This window comes from Chanodichthys erythropterus, chromosome 16 (genome assembly GCF_024489055.1).
Source record: "Chanodichthys erythropterus isolate Z2021 chromosome 16, ASM2448905v1, whole genome shotgun sequence".
Classification (NCBI taxonomy): Eukaryota; Metazoa; Chordata; class Actinopteri; order Cypriniformes; family Xenocyprididae; genus Chanodichthys; species Chanodichthys erythropterus.
This window is the reverse complement of record NC_090236.1, coordinates 39,533,139-39,552,948: the sequence shown is the minus strand read 5'-3', so window position 1 is coordinate 39,552,948 and position 19,810 is coordinate 39,533,139. Positions and strand designations below refer to the sequence as shown.

The 19,810-nt window shown below is 37.0% G+C and overlaps 1 protein-coding gene across 7 annotated transcripts in view; it reads right to left on the bottom strand.

Moving 5' to 3' along the window:
• Nucleotides 1-19,810, bottom strand: part of LOC137003669 (uncharacterized) — a 106,730-nt gene that overhangs the window by 10,083 nt on the left and 76,837 nt on the right. For all 7 annotated transcript variants that reach the window (XM_067363891.1, XM_067363892.1, XM_067363894.1 and 4 more), the window contains 10 exons: nt 19,008-19,172; nt 16,928-17,101; nt 14,849-15,022; nt 13,373-13,543; nt 10,337-10,537; nt 8,618-8,791; nt 8,116-8,289; nt 7,584-7,757; nt 5,908-6,078; nt 3,824-3,997 (listed from right to left, as the gene is read on the bottom strand). In XM_067363891.1, the coding sequence (XP_067219992.1) occupies nt 3,824-3,997; nt 5,908-6,078; nt 7,584-7,757; nt 8,116-8,289; nt 8,618-8,791; nt 10,337-10,537; nt 13,373-13,543; nt 14,849-15,022; nt 16,928-17,101; nt 19,008-19,172 (1,752 nt within the window). The remainder of the gene's footprint in view (nt 1-3,823; nt 3,998-5,907; nt 6,079-7,583; nt 7,758-8,115; nt 8,290-8,617; nt 8,792-10,336; nt 10,538-13,372; nt 13,544-14,848; nt 15,023-16,927; nt 17,102-19,007; nt 19,173-19,810) is intronic.

Sequence of the window (19,810 nt, the reverse complement as noted above, 5' to 3'; positions counted from 1 at the left end):
CTCTCACAGGAGCTCAGCTATTCAGTCTCCTTCAGACAGAGCTCACCCTCCACATCAGAAAGACTATCCTGTGGACTGACTCTACCACTGTGCTCTATTGGCTCACGTCTGACTCTTGCCGTTATAAAGTCTTTGTTGGGACCAGAATAGCTGAGATTCAGGAGCTCACTAAAGGCCAGGAGTGGCGTTATGTTGATTCACAGAACAACCCAGCGGATGACCTAATCAGAGGGAAGCTGCTGTCTGATCTTGGCAGGCCCTGCCTTCCTGTCTCAGTCCTTTGAACTGTGGCCAACTAGCCCTGCTATAGAGCAATCTGATGACCCCGTAGAGCTGTGTAAGCCCAGTTTCTGTGGTTCTGTGTCCATCAGTCCAGGCCCTTCCATCCCTGACCCCAGTCAATTTGTCACCTTCCAAAATCTCCTTGACTACATGGCTGCATCTCTTCATGGGGCGGCAAAGCCTCCATCAGCAGAGAACTACCATGATGCAAAGATAGCCATTCTAAGACAAGCCCAATTGGAGTCCTTCAAGGATGATTTAGTCTGCCTTGAAACCCAAAAGCCTCTTCTACCTTCAAGCCGTTTACTCTCCCTTGCCCCAGAGTTAGACCCAGCATCAGGGCTCATCCGGGTAGGTGGAAGGTTACGTCGGAGTAATGATCTACTTCCTGATGCCATTCATCCGGTTTTTCTTGGACCCTGCCCATCCTATCACAAAACTTATAATTCAGAGCTATGATGACCACCTACAACATCCTGGTCGAGAAAGGCTTTTTGCTGAGTTGAGGAGGCAGTACTGGATCCTTATGGGCCGTGAGGCAGTCCGAAAACATCAGCATAGATGTCCTAAGTGCCAACAGTTCCGTGCCCATCCAATTATTCCCCAAATGACAGATCTTCCTCTGGTTCGCCTTCGCTTTCACAAACCTCCGTTCTTTTCCACTGGGATGGATTGCTTCGGGCCCTACACAGTAAGGATAGGCAGACGAGCTGAGAAAAGGTGGGGAATAATTTTCAAATGTCTAACGACTAGGTGCGTGCATCTTGATCTACTCAGTCACATGAATACGGATTCCTTCTTAATGGCACTCAGGCGCTTTATCAGAGAGTAGTTCAAATGGTTTACCTCTGCGAGCAATAGAGGTACCAACTTCATTGGAGGCAGGAAAGAGCTTCTAGATGCCTATCATTCCTTAACCCCTGACCTTCAGGCAGCTCTAGCAAAGCAAAGGATTTCCTTCAAATTCAATCCTCCACACGCACCTCATTTTGGTGGAACCTGGGAGCGTGAAATACGCTCCATCAAAATTGCCCTGGAGACCACCCTAGGTGCTCAAGTTGTCAGTGAGGAGGTACTACGCACAGTCATGATTGAAATTGAAGGCATTCTAAATTCTAAGCCCTTAGGCTACGTATCATCTGACATTGCTGATCCTGACCCTGTGACCCCTAACTTGCTGTTGATGGGGCGGCATGATGCTTCTCTTCCTCTGGTAACCTATCCAGACTCTGAGCTGTACAGTCGCCGTCAATGGCGGCATAGTCAAATCCTCTCTGACCATTTTTGGGCCCATTTCCTCAGAAATTATCTCCCTTCTCTTCAGTCCAGACAGGAATGGCGCACAGACAATCCTAACCTGCAACCTAACACTGTTGTGCTAATTCTGGATCCTCAACTTCCCCGATCCCAATGGTCAGTGGGTAAAATCACCTCCCTCCATCCCAGCACAGATGGCCGTTGTGGGGTTGCTGATGTCCAAGTCAAGGACAGGACATACACAAGACCAGTTGCCCACCTTATCCCTCTCCCAGCCCTACCTGATACCCCCTGAGTTGTCAAATTTGCAGTACAAATTTGGGGGCGGCTGTTGAGGAGTTTTGTTGCAGCCTCAAAATAAGTGCCACACCCCTCTAGCATACTAATTTCCCTATTAGCCCTAAGCTCCACCCAACCAATCAAGCCAATTAGGACTCCCCTCAGGCTTTATTAGCTGCACCTGTGCCCACAGCTTCCCATTCTGTTGTATGTGGCTGTTCTGTGCAGGGGACTGACTTTTACTCCCTTTGATTTCCTGTGTGTGTGTGTAACTGACAATGTAAGTGTTTTTGATACTTGGAGATTTGATTTGACATAAGTTTGCCCTAAGTATGCATTTCAAGTTTGTTTTCCTGCTTAGGCATGTGCTTAGTTAACTTATTGTGAGTAGGTAGCCTCATTTCTTGTTTATATGACTGTGGAAGATTTGTACTTGCTTTGTAACTGATTTGTTTATTATTTAAACCTAAAACTCTGTATTTCTGTTTCAATTTGTAGAAACCACACGCTCACACGCTCATATATAATATACAATACCCTTGGATGTGCAAAAAAAAACTTGTGAACCTGAGTGACTAGACTGGACCTGTTCTTACCGACAGCCCCACTGGCTTCAAGCTAGCTACCTGAACATTCCTCCTCCTTACTCCTTTTCACCCAGGGTTGTGTTTGTTTTCTTCTAAGAGATTTCAAAAATAAGTATATCTAGCATTTTTTTTTTTTAAGGAGTTTAGAATGTTTGTAAATGTCAATCCCAATGCATCTTTATCATCATCTTCATGGATATTAAAATCACCAACAACAAGGACTTTATCTGCAGCTAGTACTAACTCTGATAGCAAATCAGCAAATTCTTTGATAAATTCTGTATGGTGTCCTGGTGGCCTGTATACAGTAGCCAGCACAAATGTGAACATACATAATGTTACATCACTTCGAAATAATTATATTTTAAGGACTTTTGAGTAATACAGAAGATATTACTATAAATTAAAGCAACACCTCCCCCTTTGCCTTTCTGATGAGGATTGTGTCAGCAATTGTAACTTTGAGGGCTAGACCCATTTAAAGTAATGTAATCATCTGGTTTTAGCCAGGTTTCTGTCAAACACAGCACATCTAGATTATCGTCTGTGATATCATTTACAATAAGTGCTTTTGAAGAAAGGGATATAATATTTAACAACCCAAGCTTTATCATTTGTTTATCAGTATTATCTCTGTTTTATTTGTTTAACATCAATTAGATTTTTACCCTGTTCATTTTAGTGATCTTCGACTGGCGAAGTTGAACATCATTAATAGTGTAATAGTTTTTTGGTGAATTGTATTAAAAGCAGACCAAAAATCCTAATAGTCAAGCTAAATCATAATTATTAATGTAATAGATGCCAAATATTTCAAATGGAAAGTTTGCAGTGATTATGGTGGGAGTTAAAAGAATGGGTCAACATAATGACAAAGACAGCCTCATTTGAACGTTTGCTTTGCAAACTACATAATAAGAACAGAGCATGTGCCCCAGTGTGTATTCCTGTCTGGGAAGATTTTTGGTCCTATGTGATGCTGTCTACCCATGTGACACAATAACTTTGACTTTGATCACTGGTTTTTATTTTCCTCTCTGTCCCTTTTTTTCTCATTTAGTATTTGTTTATTTTTGTTGACTGCAACCACTGTGTATATATTTTGGCCTTATGTGTAGCATTTATATATATATCAGTTCCCTTTGTTTTGTATGAATTTGTCCTGTACCGGATAAAAATAATAAAAACTAGATTTAAAAAAAAATAAAAATAATAATAATGTATTGTCCCCGGAGCACATATTTGTGATGGATGGATGTAAAGCTTGGGCTAATTTTCATTTGAAAGTGAACTAATCCTTTAACTAAAACCATTTCTGAATCTTTCTTCAGATGGAGATGCAGCGCTACAAATGATGTGACTTGTGCCCTGTTGTCTTTAAATAAATTAAGCAGTAAATACAGTATAATGATACTAACTGTAGTTTGTCCAGCTTGAATTGTGGGTTCATCAGTAGACCACTGAGGTTTTTCACTCCAGAGTCTCCTAGTTTATTCCAGCTCAGGTTCAGCTCTCTCAGGTGTGACGGGTTTGATTTCAGAGCTGAAGTCAGGATGACACACTGTTCCTCTGTAATACTGCATCCACTCAGACTGAAGACAGAAAGAGAAAAGACAATGACTCAGATCTATGATGATCATCTAACATGTTTATCTTCATCCAGCAGACTTTTGCTGAAAAATAAACCAGAATATCCAGGTGCAGGTAACATGGAGAAAGACGACACATTGTTCATTTAAATATACTACAGACATTGTAACAATACAAAGCTTGAAATCATCAATCTATTTATGTTAGTTTATACATTCATTCATTTCATCTTTAAGGTTCTTTCGTGTCAATGTCACCCTTGGTTTGATCACTGGAACAAATGTGTTTACGTCGGTTGTTTTCAGATACATTGTCGACTCACTAACACTTTACAATAATCTTTCATTTGTAACATTAACTGGTCCCACTTAATATTAAGTGGCCTTAACTACTATGTACTTACAACACAAAATAAGTACAATGTACTTATTGGATGTACTTGTACATGTACTTGTACAATGTACTTATACTGAATTGCAAAACACTTTTGCTGCTATTGGGGTGGATACAGGTAAGGTTAGGGAAAGCTTTGGTGGTTTGGGTAGGTTTAAGGGTAGGGGTAAGGTGTAAGGGATGGGTCAACAGTGTAATTATAAATGTAATTACAGAAATTAATTACAGATGTAATTACATGCAGGTGTTTTTAAAATATAAGTACAATGTAAAAACATGTATGAACACAGTAAGTGCATTGTATCAAATTATTAATTTAAATGTAAGTACATAGTAGTTAAGGCCACTTAATATAAAGTGGGTCCTCAACATTTACTAATACAGTTTTAAATATAAAACTTTTCTGTTAACATTAGTTTATTCACTGTGAATGAACATGAACAATGAATAATTGTATAAACGAACATTAACAGATTAAGGAACAAAAGTATTTCCTGAAGCAGAAGACAATCAAACAAGTTTTGGAAAAGGTTCATCTGCTTTAGTGCTGCACCGTGAGACAGTGTCACGTCTGTTCTGGGTTTAGTTTAGTTCGTTTTCATGTATTTTATTTTGTATAATTCTCTCAGTCTTGCTCCTCATGTGATCTTGTCATGTGCTTCCCCTGTTCATGTGTCATTTTCCGATTGGTTCCTTGTTCCATGTGTCACGTGTTCATTGGTTCATTGTGTTTAGGTGTTTCTTGTTTGTTCATTAGTGTCTGTGTGTATATATAGCCCTCATGTTACCATTGGCTTTTCTTTGGCTTTGTTTCCTGTAACTGCTGTTGGTGAGGTTTATGTTCATGTTCCTTAGTCAAGTCTTTCTTTGTTATTTTAATTTTGTTCATGTTTATTTGAATAAAGTAGTGGTGGAGAGATGAAGCTTCATGAAGCTTTGAAGCTTTCCAGGCAGATGTGTTGAAAAGTGGTTAATTTCTCAAGGCTTCTAATGTACTTTTAATGTACGATTTTTTTTTTTTTTGAGTTTGACAGTGCCAAAATGTGCGTTACATGGTTCATGATATATTAACATACACAAACAAACAAATAAATAAATAAATAAATAGCTGTTTATAACACTATAAATAGTGTTGTTTCATAATGTTTCATAATTTCTTAACTGGGCAGGGCAATGCTTTTGTTGAACATATGAGAAAAAAAAGTTTTTTAAACTGGAAAAAAGTGAAAGTGATTAAGGTGGACTGGACAGAGAAAAGTGGAAGTGCTTGTAACACGAGAGGGAAAAAAACATTGTTGTGCCAAAAGTGAACACCTTCTCAAAGCACTTCACTCAAACGAGGCTTTGAACGTCATTGGTGTCGTCATTTCATTAAAACAATACAAGCCTCGATACGGAGCTCCGGCGGGAAATACCTGACATTCTCGACAAGCTTCAAATATGTGAGGAAATATTTTCAGCTACAGTAACATTACAATGAAAAGTAATGTAATATTTAAAATAAATGAACAATCCTCACGTCAGTGTGTTGAGTCGACAGTGTTTATCCTGCAGTAGAACAGCGATCTGATTCACTCCTGTGTCTCCTAGTTCATGTTCACTCAGATTCAGCTCTCTCTGGAGTAACGGGTTTGTACCCACAACTCTCTCCACATACTGACAGGCTTCATCTGCAGCAGCACTCAAAAACCTGCAGAAGAGTCAATTCAGTTCTCAACTAAATGTCTGTTGCATTACAAACATGATTGATAAGATAAAACACTTAATTATTGTTCTAAAGACAAGTTCTAGTTAGTTATTTAGATGCAACACTTTTCTTTGAACATTTAAATACACAAATAAATATATAAATACTTAAAGGGATAGTTCACCAAAAAATGAAAATTTGATGTTTATCTGCTTACCCCCAGCGCATCCAAGATGTAGGTGACTTTGTTTCTTCAGTAGAACACATATGATGATTTTTAACTGCAACCGCTGCCGTCTGTCAGTTTTATAATGCCAGTGGATGGGAATTCGAATAAGAGTCTAAAGCACTTCCATAGACAAATCCAAATTAAACCATGTCTTAAGACACGAAACGATCAGTTTGAGCGAGAAACTGAACAGTATTTATATCATTTTTTACCTCTAATACACCACTATGTTCAACTGCGTTCAGCACTCAGTTAGTGAGGTCTGATCACGCTCTGACAACGGCAGTGATGCCTCGCGCTTATACTTCAGTGAGTGCTAGACATCAATGCCATTGTCAGACCGCAATCAGACCTCACTAAACGAATGCTGAACACAGTTGGACATAGTGGTGTTTTAGAGATAAAAAATGATATAAATACTGCTCGGTTTATCGCACAAACCGATCGTTTCGTGTCTTAGGACATCAATGTCGTCATGAGCCGCATGGTTTAATTTGGATTTGTCTATGGAAGTGTTTTAGACGCTTATTGTTCGAGTTCCCATTCACTCGCATTATAAGACTGACAGACGGCAGCGGTTGCAGTTAAAATCATCAAATATTCATTTTTGGGTGAACTATTCCTTTAAAGTCTAATAGGGTTATTTAAAAGAAACTCGAGCAACACTTAGGCCTAAAGCAAACTCATAAGAACAGAAACATCCCACAGAGCAGAAGGGCAAAAGCTCACTAGATCATGATTTTCAGTATGAATACAGAGTGTGAAATTAAGGCCTCAAGATCTTTCTGACTTTTAAGCAGGAGGTGTGAGAAACATCAGCAGAGAAAACTGGCTTGTGAAACTGCATGTTTGTGAACATCTGGAGACTCATAGTCCTGCTGTAGAGATAGAGTGAATCTGGGCTTGATGAAAAAATAATTGTGTTCAGAAAACAATTCAACTGAAAGGTTATCTAGAAATTTTAATAAGAAGTGTGCACAAAAACAAAATTGTGCATATTAAATGTTAAGGTATACCATACTCCAGAATAGCACATATACTGACACATAATGTCTATTTGACCTGTAGCTTGTACCACAACAAAACTGTGTTGACGGTTATCATCACCATGTCAGAACCTGCAGCATCTGATCTGATCTTGATCATTTTGATGCAACAAATTGTCTAACTTAATGTATAACTAAACTAATATATTTATTATGAATATTTAGCCTGCATATTATATAACTAATTATATAATTATATAACTAATTTTGTTAATTATTTCATCCCATCTCACCTCAGTGTCTTCAGTTGACAGTTTGGATCCTCTAGTAAATCACTGAGCTCCTTCACTCCTGATTGTTCAGGAACATTTCCTGTAAGATCCAGCTCTATCAGGTGTGAAGGGTTTGATCTCAGAGCTGAAGCCAGAGCTTTATAACCTTCTTCTGTTACACTGCAGTTAGAGAGTCTAGAACAGGAATGAAAACATTCAGATGATTAATCAGTTAAACCTGAACAACAGAAATCCTCAAAGTGAAAATGTGTTCTTTGTATCAATGTACTGAAAGTTAGTTGCAGAAACTGACAACTGAATATGGAGGAAAACAAAAAGACACAGACAACTTTAATATGTTAGACATCAACATCACTTTCAAGATTTCAATTATCTAAAACTGTACAGCTGTGAACATCTTTGATCTGAATGATTCACAATGAGAAAAATTAGACAATTAAAGTTTGGGAATGACCTAATTCAAGTCCAGACTTCAACTTAGACACACTGATTTTAAGCATTTTGATTCTTGTATGTGAAGAATGTTACTGACCTCAATCTCTCCAGTTTACAGTGCGAATCCTTCAGTACATCACATAAGTGCTTCAATCCTGTGTTTTCTTGTTTATTCTCACTGAGGTCCAGTTCTCTCAGGTGTGACGGGTTTGATTTCAGAGCTGAAGTCAGGATGACACACTGTTTCTCTGTAATACTGCATCTACTCAGACTGAAGACAGAGAAATAACAATAGTTCTAATAGTTCATCTATGATGATCATCTTATTGAAGAGCTTCAGCAGCATTTAGTTTCCAATAGTCTGTTTTGAAACCCAGTTACTCTAGTTATTTGATGTCTCTATTCTTTATTCTCTGTTGAAAAGGCAGATTTCTGCATATCTATTTAACTAGATTTTTAATTTTTTTTTTTTATAAATATGACCAATAGAGAAAACCCAAAAAGTGCACTGCTATAAAGAATGAAACGTAAGCTCTGCTGTCTTGAAATAAATAAACTTCAATCACACTGTAACTGCTGTACAGTATAATGATACTAACTCCAGTTTCTCCAGCTTGAATTGTGGGTTCATCAGTAGATCACTGAGGTTTTTCACTCCAGAGTCTCCTAGATTATTCCTGCTCAGGTTCAGCTCTCTCAGATGTGACGGGTTTGATTTCAGAGCTGAAGTCAGGATGACGCACTGTTTCTCTGTAATACTGCAAATACTCAGACTGAAGACAGAAAGAGAAAATGACTCAAATCCATGTTCAGTTCATGTGCGAGTTAAATGAATCATGAATAAATGTCATACAGTCACTAATAAACAAGCAAAAAAAAACATGGAAACTTAATGATATAAACGAACAAACCAAGACAGGAGCATTTGAGGATACTAGTTACAATCCAAGTCTGGATCCGTCCTCACTCCCAAAAATAAATGAATTTATCACTTTAGATTAATATATATATAATCAATATAGAAACAATAAAATTTTGAAATGAAATTTTTTACATTTTTAATGGAAGAATATATTATACTTTAATCAGTTATTAAGTAAATTTAGATTGTAATTTACAATCTCTAAATACTCATTTTGCTTAAAAGATGATTTAGTTAAAAGTACCATTAGTCCAGTATAAATGTAATATTTCAGAATAATCTGTTTGTGTAACAGTTTTGTTGTGTTTTATTATCATGGTGTTGCTGTCTGTGTGTGTTCCCTAGTTAGTGTTCTTGTTGTTAATTAGTTCCTGCAGCTGTTCTGTTTTACCTTGATTACTCTGTCTGTGTATTTAAACTCTTAGTTCTGTCTGTTCATTGTTCTGTTGTTTATGTTGAAGTAGTTGTGTTTTATCTCTTCTACATGTTAGATTTGTGTTAGTTTCAATGTAGTAGCATACTAACAATTCATGTTAAATTAAAGTTATACTGTTTGTATGTGTTTTATAACAGGGTGCAGGATTGTTTTGCACAATTTTAAACGTCTCTAAAAGTTCCGCAGTCACAACGCATCATTTCCACACACAAACATCTGAACTATATCACGTGGTGAAGGTAGAATCAGATATGAATATATTAAATAGTAATAATAAAGTAAATAATAAAACACTTGGTGCTTAAAATGTGTCTAAAATGCAAAATGATAGTTAAAAATATTAAAAAATTAAAAAAAAAAAGTTGTATAGGGCCTAAGTATAAACAGCTTGTGAAAAAAAAATGTGTTAAATGCTGTTTTATTTATTTCATTTCATTTTTTGTAAAGTGCTTTTCTGAAGTCATACTTTTGTTATAACATAACAGGCATGTTGTTTTAATCTGCTTTTACAAGGGTTACTATTAACAGTGTAATAGTTTTTTGGTGAATTGTATTAAAAGCAGAACAAAAATCCTAATAAAACTAAATCATAATTATTAATCTAATAATATATGTATATAAAAAATCCAAAATTCAACATTCACAAATGTATTGTCCCCGGATGTGGATGGAGACAGTTTCTTCAGCTCATAATCATTGATCCCGTTCACTGCCATTATAAAGCTTATTAATATTTCTTTGATTATGTTCATCAGAAAGAAGAAAGTCATATACACCTATATTGATGGCTTGAGGGTGAGTAAAGCTTGGGCTAATTTTAATTTGAAAGTGAAATAATCCTTTAACTAAAACCATTTCTGAATCTTTCATCAGATGGAGATGCAGCGCTACTAATGATATGAATTGTGCCCTGTTGACTTAAAATAAATTAAACGGTAAACACAGTATAATGATACTAACTGCATGAAAACTGGTGGTGATGATAATGATAGTTTCTCCAGCTTGAATTGTGGGTTCATCAGTAGATCACTGAGGTTTTTCACTCCAGAGTCTCCTAGTTTATTCCAGCTCAGGTTCAGCTCTCTCAGGTGTGACGGGTTTGATTTCAGAGCTGAAGTCAGGATGACACACTGTTTCTCTGTAATACTGCATTCACTCAGACTGAAGACAGAAAGAGAAAAGACAATGAATCAGATCTATGATGATCAACTAACATGTTTAGCTTCATCCAGCAGACTTTTGCTGACAAATAAACAGGGATATTAAGGTGCAGGTAACATGGATAAAGACGACACATTGTTCATTTAAATATACTATGACATTGTAACAATACAAAGCTTGAAATCATCAATCTATTTATGTTAGTTTACACATTCATTTCATATCATTTTTAAGGTTGTTTCATGTCAATGTCACCCTTGGTTTGATCACTGGGACAAATGTGTTTATGTCGGTTGTTTTCAGACACATTGTCGACTAACTCTTTACAATAATCTTTCATTTGTAACATTAACTACATTAGTTAACATGAACCAATGATGGACAATACTAGTACAGCATTTAATAACCTTAATGTAAGTTTCAACATTTACTAATACAGGTTTAATTATAAAAGTTTTCTGTTAACATTAGTTTATTCACTGTGAATGAACATGAACAATGAATAATTGTATAAACGAACATTAACAGATTAATGAATAAATGTATTTCCTGAAGCAGAAGACAATCAAACAAGTTTTGGAAAAGGTTCATCTGCTTGAGTGCTGCACCGTGAGACAGTGTCACATCTGTTCAGGGTTTAGTTTAGTTCGTTTTCATGTCTTTTATTTTGTAGAATTCTCTCAGTCTTGCTCCTCATGTGATCTTGTCATGTGCTTCCTCTGTTCATGTGTCATGTTCTGATTGATTCCTTGTTTTAAATGTCACATTTTCATTAATTCATTGTGTTCAGGTGTTTCTTGTTTGTTCATTAGTGTCTGTGTGTATATATAGCCCTCATGTTACCATTGGCTTTTCTCTGGCTTTGTTTCCTGTAACTGCTGTTGTTGGTGAGTTTTATGTTCATGTTCCTTAGTAAAGTCTTTCTTTGTTATTTTAATTGTGTTCGTGTTAGGCGTGGTTGCAAGATGAAGCTTTGAAGCTTTCCAGCCAGACGTGTCAAAGTGGTTCATTTCTCAAGGCTTCTAAATGTATGCAGAGACACATGCTGATCAATGGAAATGTGGTGCAGGAAAACTTTTTTCTTTGAGTTTGACACTGCCAAAATGTGTGTTACATGGTTCATGATCCATTAACATACACAAATAAATAAATAAATAGTTCTGTGAAGTTTGTTTAGTGTTTTCATAATGTTTCATAATCTTGTAACTGGGCAATGCACATGTTGAACTTTCACTTTTTTTTTTTATCTGGTTTAAAGAATTGCTTTTTCTTGTAAAAAGCAATTCTTTAAACCAGATAAAAAAAAGTGAAAGTGAATAAGATGGACTGGACAGAGAGAAGTGGAAGTGCTTGTGTAACACGAGGGGGAAAAACGCATTGTTCCGCCAAAAGTGAACCCCTTCTTGAAGCACTTCACTCAAACAAGGATTCGAACTTCACCTGTGACATCATTTCACTAAACAATACAAGCCCGATACGGAGCTTTGCTCTGTCTCCTGTGTATAGTGCTCTTAGATCTTGTCAGTCAGTGATAGATTTAGCTTTCATTGTCGGATTATTTTCCTCCTTGATAAAATCTAGTTTTTTTTTTGTTTTTTTTTTTGTTCTAGTTCTCCAAGGCTTCATTTTAGTTTCTTTTTTTCTTATTTTTTATTTGGTCAACTCATCCTTTTATTTATTTTGGTTTCCTGCAAGGGTGCTCTTGCTTTATTTTGTGTTTGCTAGTTTCAGTCATTTACTTCTATAATTTTTATTTTCTTTTGTTTCTCTAATCTTAGTTCTCTGCTTCAGAATTTGTTGCCTCATGTTTTATAATATTAACTCTCTTGTGCCTTGCCTTTTTGTTTTGTGTCTTGTCTATTGTTTTGAGTCTTGTGTTCGTTCCTGCCCTCCTCTGCCCTTTGTCCTGAGTTTGTCTGGCCACTGTTTTTGACTGCCTGGCAGCCAAGACTAGAACTTCAACCTTCATCCCGCCTGGTGCTGCTTCCCAAGCTGTCCTCAAGTCTGTTGACACCTTAGACTGATTTTTCCATAGTCATCCTCCCTGTCTGTCATCGTGTTGTCTGCCCTGCCCTGCTGTTTGACTGTTTCACACCTTAATCTCCCTGTTGTGCCCTGTCTTTAATATTGTTAATAAAATCCCTTTACTGCTCATTCTGCGCCTGGGTCCTCACTCCTGCAAAACCTAACACAAGCTTCGAAGCCTCGGAATCAGGAGTAACATCACTAGAATAAAGCTGCACTTGTGTTCAGTCAATGGTGGATCTTATTATAGGCAGATACTGATCAAAGATTTTTAAAATGCACTTGTTCAAAAGTTACAGTATATGCTGCACCAAAATTAGACATTTTGCATTTTGTGAAATACAAACCTTAAACTGAAAGCGGTTATGAACAGTTCTGATGTCACAAAAAAACTGTTACACACCAGCAATCAGTAAACATGATCACATTCAGCAGTCATGTTCACAATGAGCAATCAATATATACACACTTATATTTAATTTACACAGAAATAACCTGTGAAAGTTAGGAAAGACTTCTGTTTATAGAACAGCTGATTTTTCAATCTATCACTTATTTCACTTAGAGTTTTCTAAGCTCTGGAAGAAAACCATTGTCCTCCCTCTACAGTAACTAAAATAATTAAATTATTAAATATTTAAAGCTTCGTAGTGACATTTAAATTGTGTGTTTTTAATTTCCTGTTTAATTGTATTACTTTATATTGTTGGGAAAAAATCTGCTATGACTCAAATATGTGAGGAAATATTATCAGCTACAATGTTACAATTAAAAGTAATGTAATATTTTAAATAAATGAACAATACTCACATCAGTTTGTTGAGTTGACAGTATTTATCCTGCAGTAGAGCAGCGATCTGATTCACTCCTGTGTCTCCTAGTTCATGTTCACTCAGATTCAGCTCTCTCTGGAGTAATGGGTTTTTACCCACAACACTCTCCACATACTGACAGGCTTCATCTGCAGCAGCACTCAAAAACCTGCAGAAGAGTCAATTCAGTTTTCAACTAAATGTCTGTTGCACTACAAACATGACTGATAAAATAAAAAACTTAATTATTGTCTTAAAGACAAGCTCTAGTTATTTAGATGTAACACTTTTCTTTGAACATTTAAATACACAAATAATTATATATACATACTTGAAAACATAGCATAAGAGTTATTGAATAGAAACTAGAGCGACACTCAGTCCTAAAACAAACTCATAAGCACAGAAAGTCAGACAGAGCAGAAGGGCAGAAGCTCACTAGATCATGATTTTCTGTATGAATACAGAGAGTGAAATTAAGGCCTCAAGATCTTTCTGGCTTGTAATCAGGAGGAGTGAGAAACATCAGAGAAAACTGGCTTGTGAAACTGCATGTTTGTTGGGCTTGATGAAAAAATAGTGTTCAGAAAACAATTCAACTGAAAGGTTATCTAGAAATTTTAATGAGAGGTGTGCACAAAAACAAAATTGCACATGCTAATTGTCAAGGTATACCATACTCCAGAATAGCACATATACTGACCCATAATGTCTAGACTGGGTAAACCTAGCCTGATCTGCCGCCGATTTGATTTCGCCCAGAAACTCAGTCTGGAAACCCGTACATTCAGTTTTACTGCTTCTGTTACACTTTTGTGGGAACCAATCATAGACTGGCTTGTCCACATTGCTCGCTATTGGCAGGTATAACACGATGACGAAGCGACGGCAAGCAGCTTTTTGTTTACATTGAACATGGCGGCCACTGAAGCACAGCAACCAGTTGATGCCACTGTCGATGCTGTTTTTAAAGATTTCAAAGGCAAGTTTTCTTTGAAAATGGAACAGACTTGCCGTGGAACAATTCATAAAAAAGAAGGATGTGTTTGCCTTACTACCAACTGGCTTTTGTAAAAGCCTAATTTACCAGCTAGCCCCACTGCAAAGTACGTCACCCGGATCGTTGATCTGACTGGTTGAAGTCTATCCAATTGCGTGAATAATGCTCGTTGATCAGGCCTCTTGTGCAGTAGAAAATACATAGCAGACTCTCCAGACCAATGTTCAATTTTAAATTGAGCTTGGTCTGGTGATAGCCAGACAACATAATGTCTATTTGACCTATAGCTTGTACCACAACTAAACTGTTGACGGTTATCATCATCATTATGTCAGAACCTGCAGCATCTTATCTGGTCTTGATCATTTTGATGCAACAAATTGTCTAGCTTAATGTATAACTAAAATTATATATATGTTATGAATATTTAGCCTGTATATTACTAATCTTGTTAATTATTTCATCCCGTCTAACCTCAGTGTCTTCAGTTGACAGTTTGGATCATGTAGCAAATCACTAAGCTCCTTCACTCCTGATTGTCCAGGATCATTTCCTGTGAGATCCAGCTCTATCAGGTGTGATGGGTTTGATCTCAGAGCTGAAGCCAGAGCTTTATATCCTTCTTCTGTTACACTGCAGTTAGAGAGTCTAGAACAGGAGCAAAAACATTCAGATGATTAATCAGTTAAAGCTGAACAATATAAATCCTCAAAGTGAAAATTTGTTCTTTGCACAAATGTATTGAAAGTTATTTGCAAAACCTGACAATTGAATATGGAGACAAACAAAAGACACAGAGAATGCCTCAGGTTACGTATGTAACCATGGTTCCCTGAGAATGGGGAACGAGACACTGCATTTACCGCATATGGGAACGTCAGTCGTGAACCGGTGTCTGAAAGCAATGTATCAAATCTCGCCAATCCTATTGGCTGGCGACAGCCTATGACGTCATCAAAATGCGGCCTGGAAGTATAAAGGAGCTGCCAGTGAAGCAGTCAGTATCTTATCATCTGAAGGGACTGTTCAACAGGCAGCCCCAATGCATGGCAAGGGACGCAATCTCTCGTTCCCTGTTCTCGGGGAACCATGGTTACGATAGCAACCTAGTCTTGGCCAGCAACCTGTCTGAACACAGAGCCTCACCAATGCATTCTTCAGAGAAGATATCCAGTAAGAGTGATTGCAAAGGGGCAGTAAGCAACTCAGACCAGAGCATAGAGACAGACATCCTGGAGAGCAGTGCTCTTAACCCTACAAATGTGAGGAGTAAACTCTGCTCAATCCTAGGATCTACTCAGCTCCTGATTATTCACACTGAGGAGGCTGTGCATTCAAACAACCCAACAAGGGGAGCACATTAATCAGCCTGGGGGCTGGATCACAAATGGGAGGCCTCATAGAGGCCTTCAACCACTGACCAGCTTAGGGAGCTAAGCACTATGCAGGACGACCCTAACAAGGGGAGTACAGAGCTCAACCTAACAGATAGACCGTACTGTAGGCACAAAATCATAGAGGCCCAAGAAAGGGCCTACAACATGACAACAGTTATACACAGTATAGAAGTAAAAATATCACAGCAGCCTTGCTAAAGGCATGTGAAGCTACATGTTTAATCTGCTTAAGTTTCAACATCCAGAAGTGGGGGTGGGAAAGCTTCAAGGGCGGCCCGTTAAGGCCACACGCCTCTAATAGCTAGCTTTCTGAAAGCAAGAACCCACAAACATGTAACTCTTTCAGAATGAAACTGAGAAAAACCAGCAGATAAGACTGTAGTGTGCCCACATAACAGGCACAGATACGACACCTCTTCCCTCGAGAAGAGGGCCAAATGAGAACGGAGCATCTAAATAGGCAGACGCTCAGAATTCACAGAGACAGCACGCTCAAGCACTGACCGCGTGTGCTCTTTTCCCAGACAGAAAAACACACAGATTGTGTGCGTCACCGGGTGTCAAACACCTGGGACATGGGTGAACACCCATTCTGAAACGTTTGTTAGACATAATAAAACATTCTTACTGGATTCGATAGTAATCGCGATCAGACAAAACAGTCCCAAAAGACGAAAAGATACTGACTGCTTCACTGGCAGCTCCTTTATACTTCCAGACCGTGTTTTGATGATGTCATGGGCTGTCGCCGGCCAACAGGATTGGCGAGATTTGATACATTGCTTTCAGACACCGGTTCACAAGTGACGATCCCCATATGCGGTAAATGCAGTGTCTCGTTCCCCATTCTCAGGGAACCATGGTTACATACGTAACCTGAGGCATTCTCTGTGTCTTTTGTTTGTTAATTTTTTTGAGTTAACTTTAATGTGTTAGACATCCACCACTTTCAAGATTTCAATTATCTAAAACTGTACAGCTGTGAAAGTTATGGATCTGAATGATTCACAACATGAGAAAAATTAGAAAATGAGCTAATTCAAGTCCAGACGTCAACTCAGACTCACTGTGAGATATTGAGTATAAAGTGTTTTAGTTTAAACTATTAAAGTGATTTTAAGCATTTTGATTTTTGTATGTGAAAAACGTTACTGACCTCAATATCTCCAGTTTACAGTGTGAATCCTTCAGTATGTCACATAGGTGCTTCACTCCTGTGTTTTCTATTTTATTCTCACTGAGGTCCAGCTCTCTCAGGTGTGAGGGGTTTGATTTCAGAGCTGAAGTCAGGATGACACACTGTTTCTCTGTAATCCAGCATTCACTCAGACTGAAGACAGAGAAATAACAATAGATCACATCTATGATGATCATCTTATTGAAGAGCTTCAGCCGCACTTAGTTTCCAATAGTCTGTTTTGAAACCCAGTTACTCTAGTTCTGTGTGCTGAAGGTACTGTTTCTTCTTTTTCATTTTTAACTTCCTGAGGTCTGAAAACGCGCCGGCACGGTTTGAAGGTTTTTTTTCACATTACAGCAAAACAGACTTAAAATACTCTGTCATTTTTTGTCATAGAGACATAAGTAATACATCAATTGCAACTATAGAATATCTCCTTTTATTTGTATACACTCAGAGTAAAAACAAAATGTTGTGCTTTTTGTAAAATAAAGAAAACGAACATGATGCGTGATCTCTCGTCTCCTTCTGAACGAAGTCCAATCTGATAGTTCTCAGAAAATGAACTGTAACTTAGTGAATACTACTGACAAAAAAATTACACTTAAGTCTAAAGAAACGTTGAAATGTCAGGTTTTAAATCGTGTAAGTCAAATCGAAAACAAACATTCTGTGTTTATGTAATCTGTATGAAAAGAAAGCCATGTCAGAAGTCCGTGATTCAGCTCAGTACCCACTAATGCGGCCACGCCCACGGAGCCAGCGCTATTCACAGGCAAATTCAGAGGCAACACATGCATACATCGTCTCAATAATGTATTTATTGTCTTGAAAAGTGTTTATCTAAAAGCCATGGTTAGCGACCTCTGGAAGACATGCAGTTAGTTCCTGTTTTCTTTTCTTCTATATATGAATTTTAGATGAGTTTTTGTGTCTTTAGTGTCCTCCGGCTGCAGTATGAATTGGAAAACACCATTCATGGAATAGCCTCTTCTTTTTTAGATGAATTTGTGGACTAAAAATGCAGAGAGCGCCCTCCGGCTGCAGTATGAATTGAAAACACCAGCGCTCATAGAGATAACAATAAATATTAAATAAATATAACTTCTCTGTATAGAAAATTGACATAAACATATGAGAATCCAATATTTCTCCAAATGTGCATCCTTTTAAACTAAAAGCCTATATTCAGACTCTTTGCATCACAGAAATGCATTATATTTTAAAGTATAATATAAAACCATTATTTTATATTGTAATATTTTTCTGTATGTTTCATATACCATGATGAGCTTGAGACATCACAGAATGTTTTTTTTCACAGCCTACTTGACTGAAATGCCTCATTAATATGCAAGTAATTTCAGGTCATTACTATGCGATTCTTTTGTCTTCTCAGGTGAGAATGACCCATTATTCATGGTGATTCACGCCTCCATGCATACTGTGTTTCTCGGCAAAAAGTGTCTTACAAAAACTAAATCAATATATTATTATAAATTAAGTCAGCATAATTTTTACATAATTTTGAAGCAAAAACTCTACTCTACAACCTCCAATACCCTAAAGTATTGTAAACACAGATTTAATATACTTTTATTGGCCTTATTTCAGTGACTTAAGTTTTTTTGTTTTTTCAATAACCACGCATAAACGTTATTCCTTCAAAAACACAAACATGTACATACATGTTCCTCACATATTATGGTAGCCTAGTTTGTGCTGAATACAGTGTAATGACACTTGTGTCATTAATATGTTTATGAACAACTGAAAAAAGCACAAATGTCAGGGCATGTCAAAACTTCTCCAGGCCCCAAATCAGCCTCAGACTCCAGAGGGTTAACTATTTATTTGATGTTTCTATTCTTTATTCTCTGTTGAAAAGGCAGATTTCTGCATATCTATTTAACTAGATTTTTTTTATATATAAATATGACCAATAGGGAAAACCCAAAAAGTGCACTGCTAAAAAGAATGAAACGTAAGCTCTGCTGTCTTGAAATAAATAAACTTCAATCACACTGTAACTGCTGTACAGTATAATGATACTAACTCCAGTTTCTCCAGCTTGAATTGTGGGTTCATCAGTAGATCACTGAGGTTTTTCACTCCTAGTTTATTCCCGCTCAGGTCCAGCTCTCTCAGGTGAGACGGGTTTGATTTCAGAGCTGAAGTCAGGATGACACACTGTTCCTCTGTAATACTGCAAATACTCAGACTGAAGACAGAAAGAGACAGTTCATGTGTGAGTTAAATGAATTATGAATAAATGTCATACAGTCACTAATAAACCAGCAAAAACTTGAATAAGTGAATTTATCACTGTAGATTAATATATAGGATCAATATAGAAACAATCAAAAATCTACATTTAAATGGTCTATTTTTACATTTTTAATGCAAGAAAATATTATTCTTGAATCGATTATTAAATCATTTTATAGCGTAATTTACAATCTCTAAATACACATTTTGTTTAATAAAAGATTTAGTGAAAAGTATAAATGTAACATTTCAGAATAATCTATTTGTGTAACAGTTTTGTTGTGTTTTATTATTATGGTGCTGTCTGTGTGTGTTCCCTAGTTAGTGTTCTTGGTTGTTAATTAGTTCCTGAAGCTGTTCTGTTTTACCTTGATTACTCTGTAATCAGGGCTGGACTGGGAACAAAATTCGGCCCTGGACAAGTTCCCCTGTGAATGTTTTTGCTGGGGTTAGGGCCATAAATGGGAGTAAATAAATGAATAAATAAAACAAGGACAACGACAAATAATGATGGATATTATTGACAAATAATTAAAATTATTAACAAATTTAATATTGCACTTTTGTCACATAGACATTCACTTTGGCAGT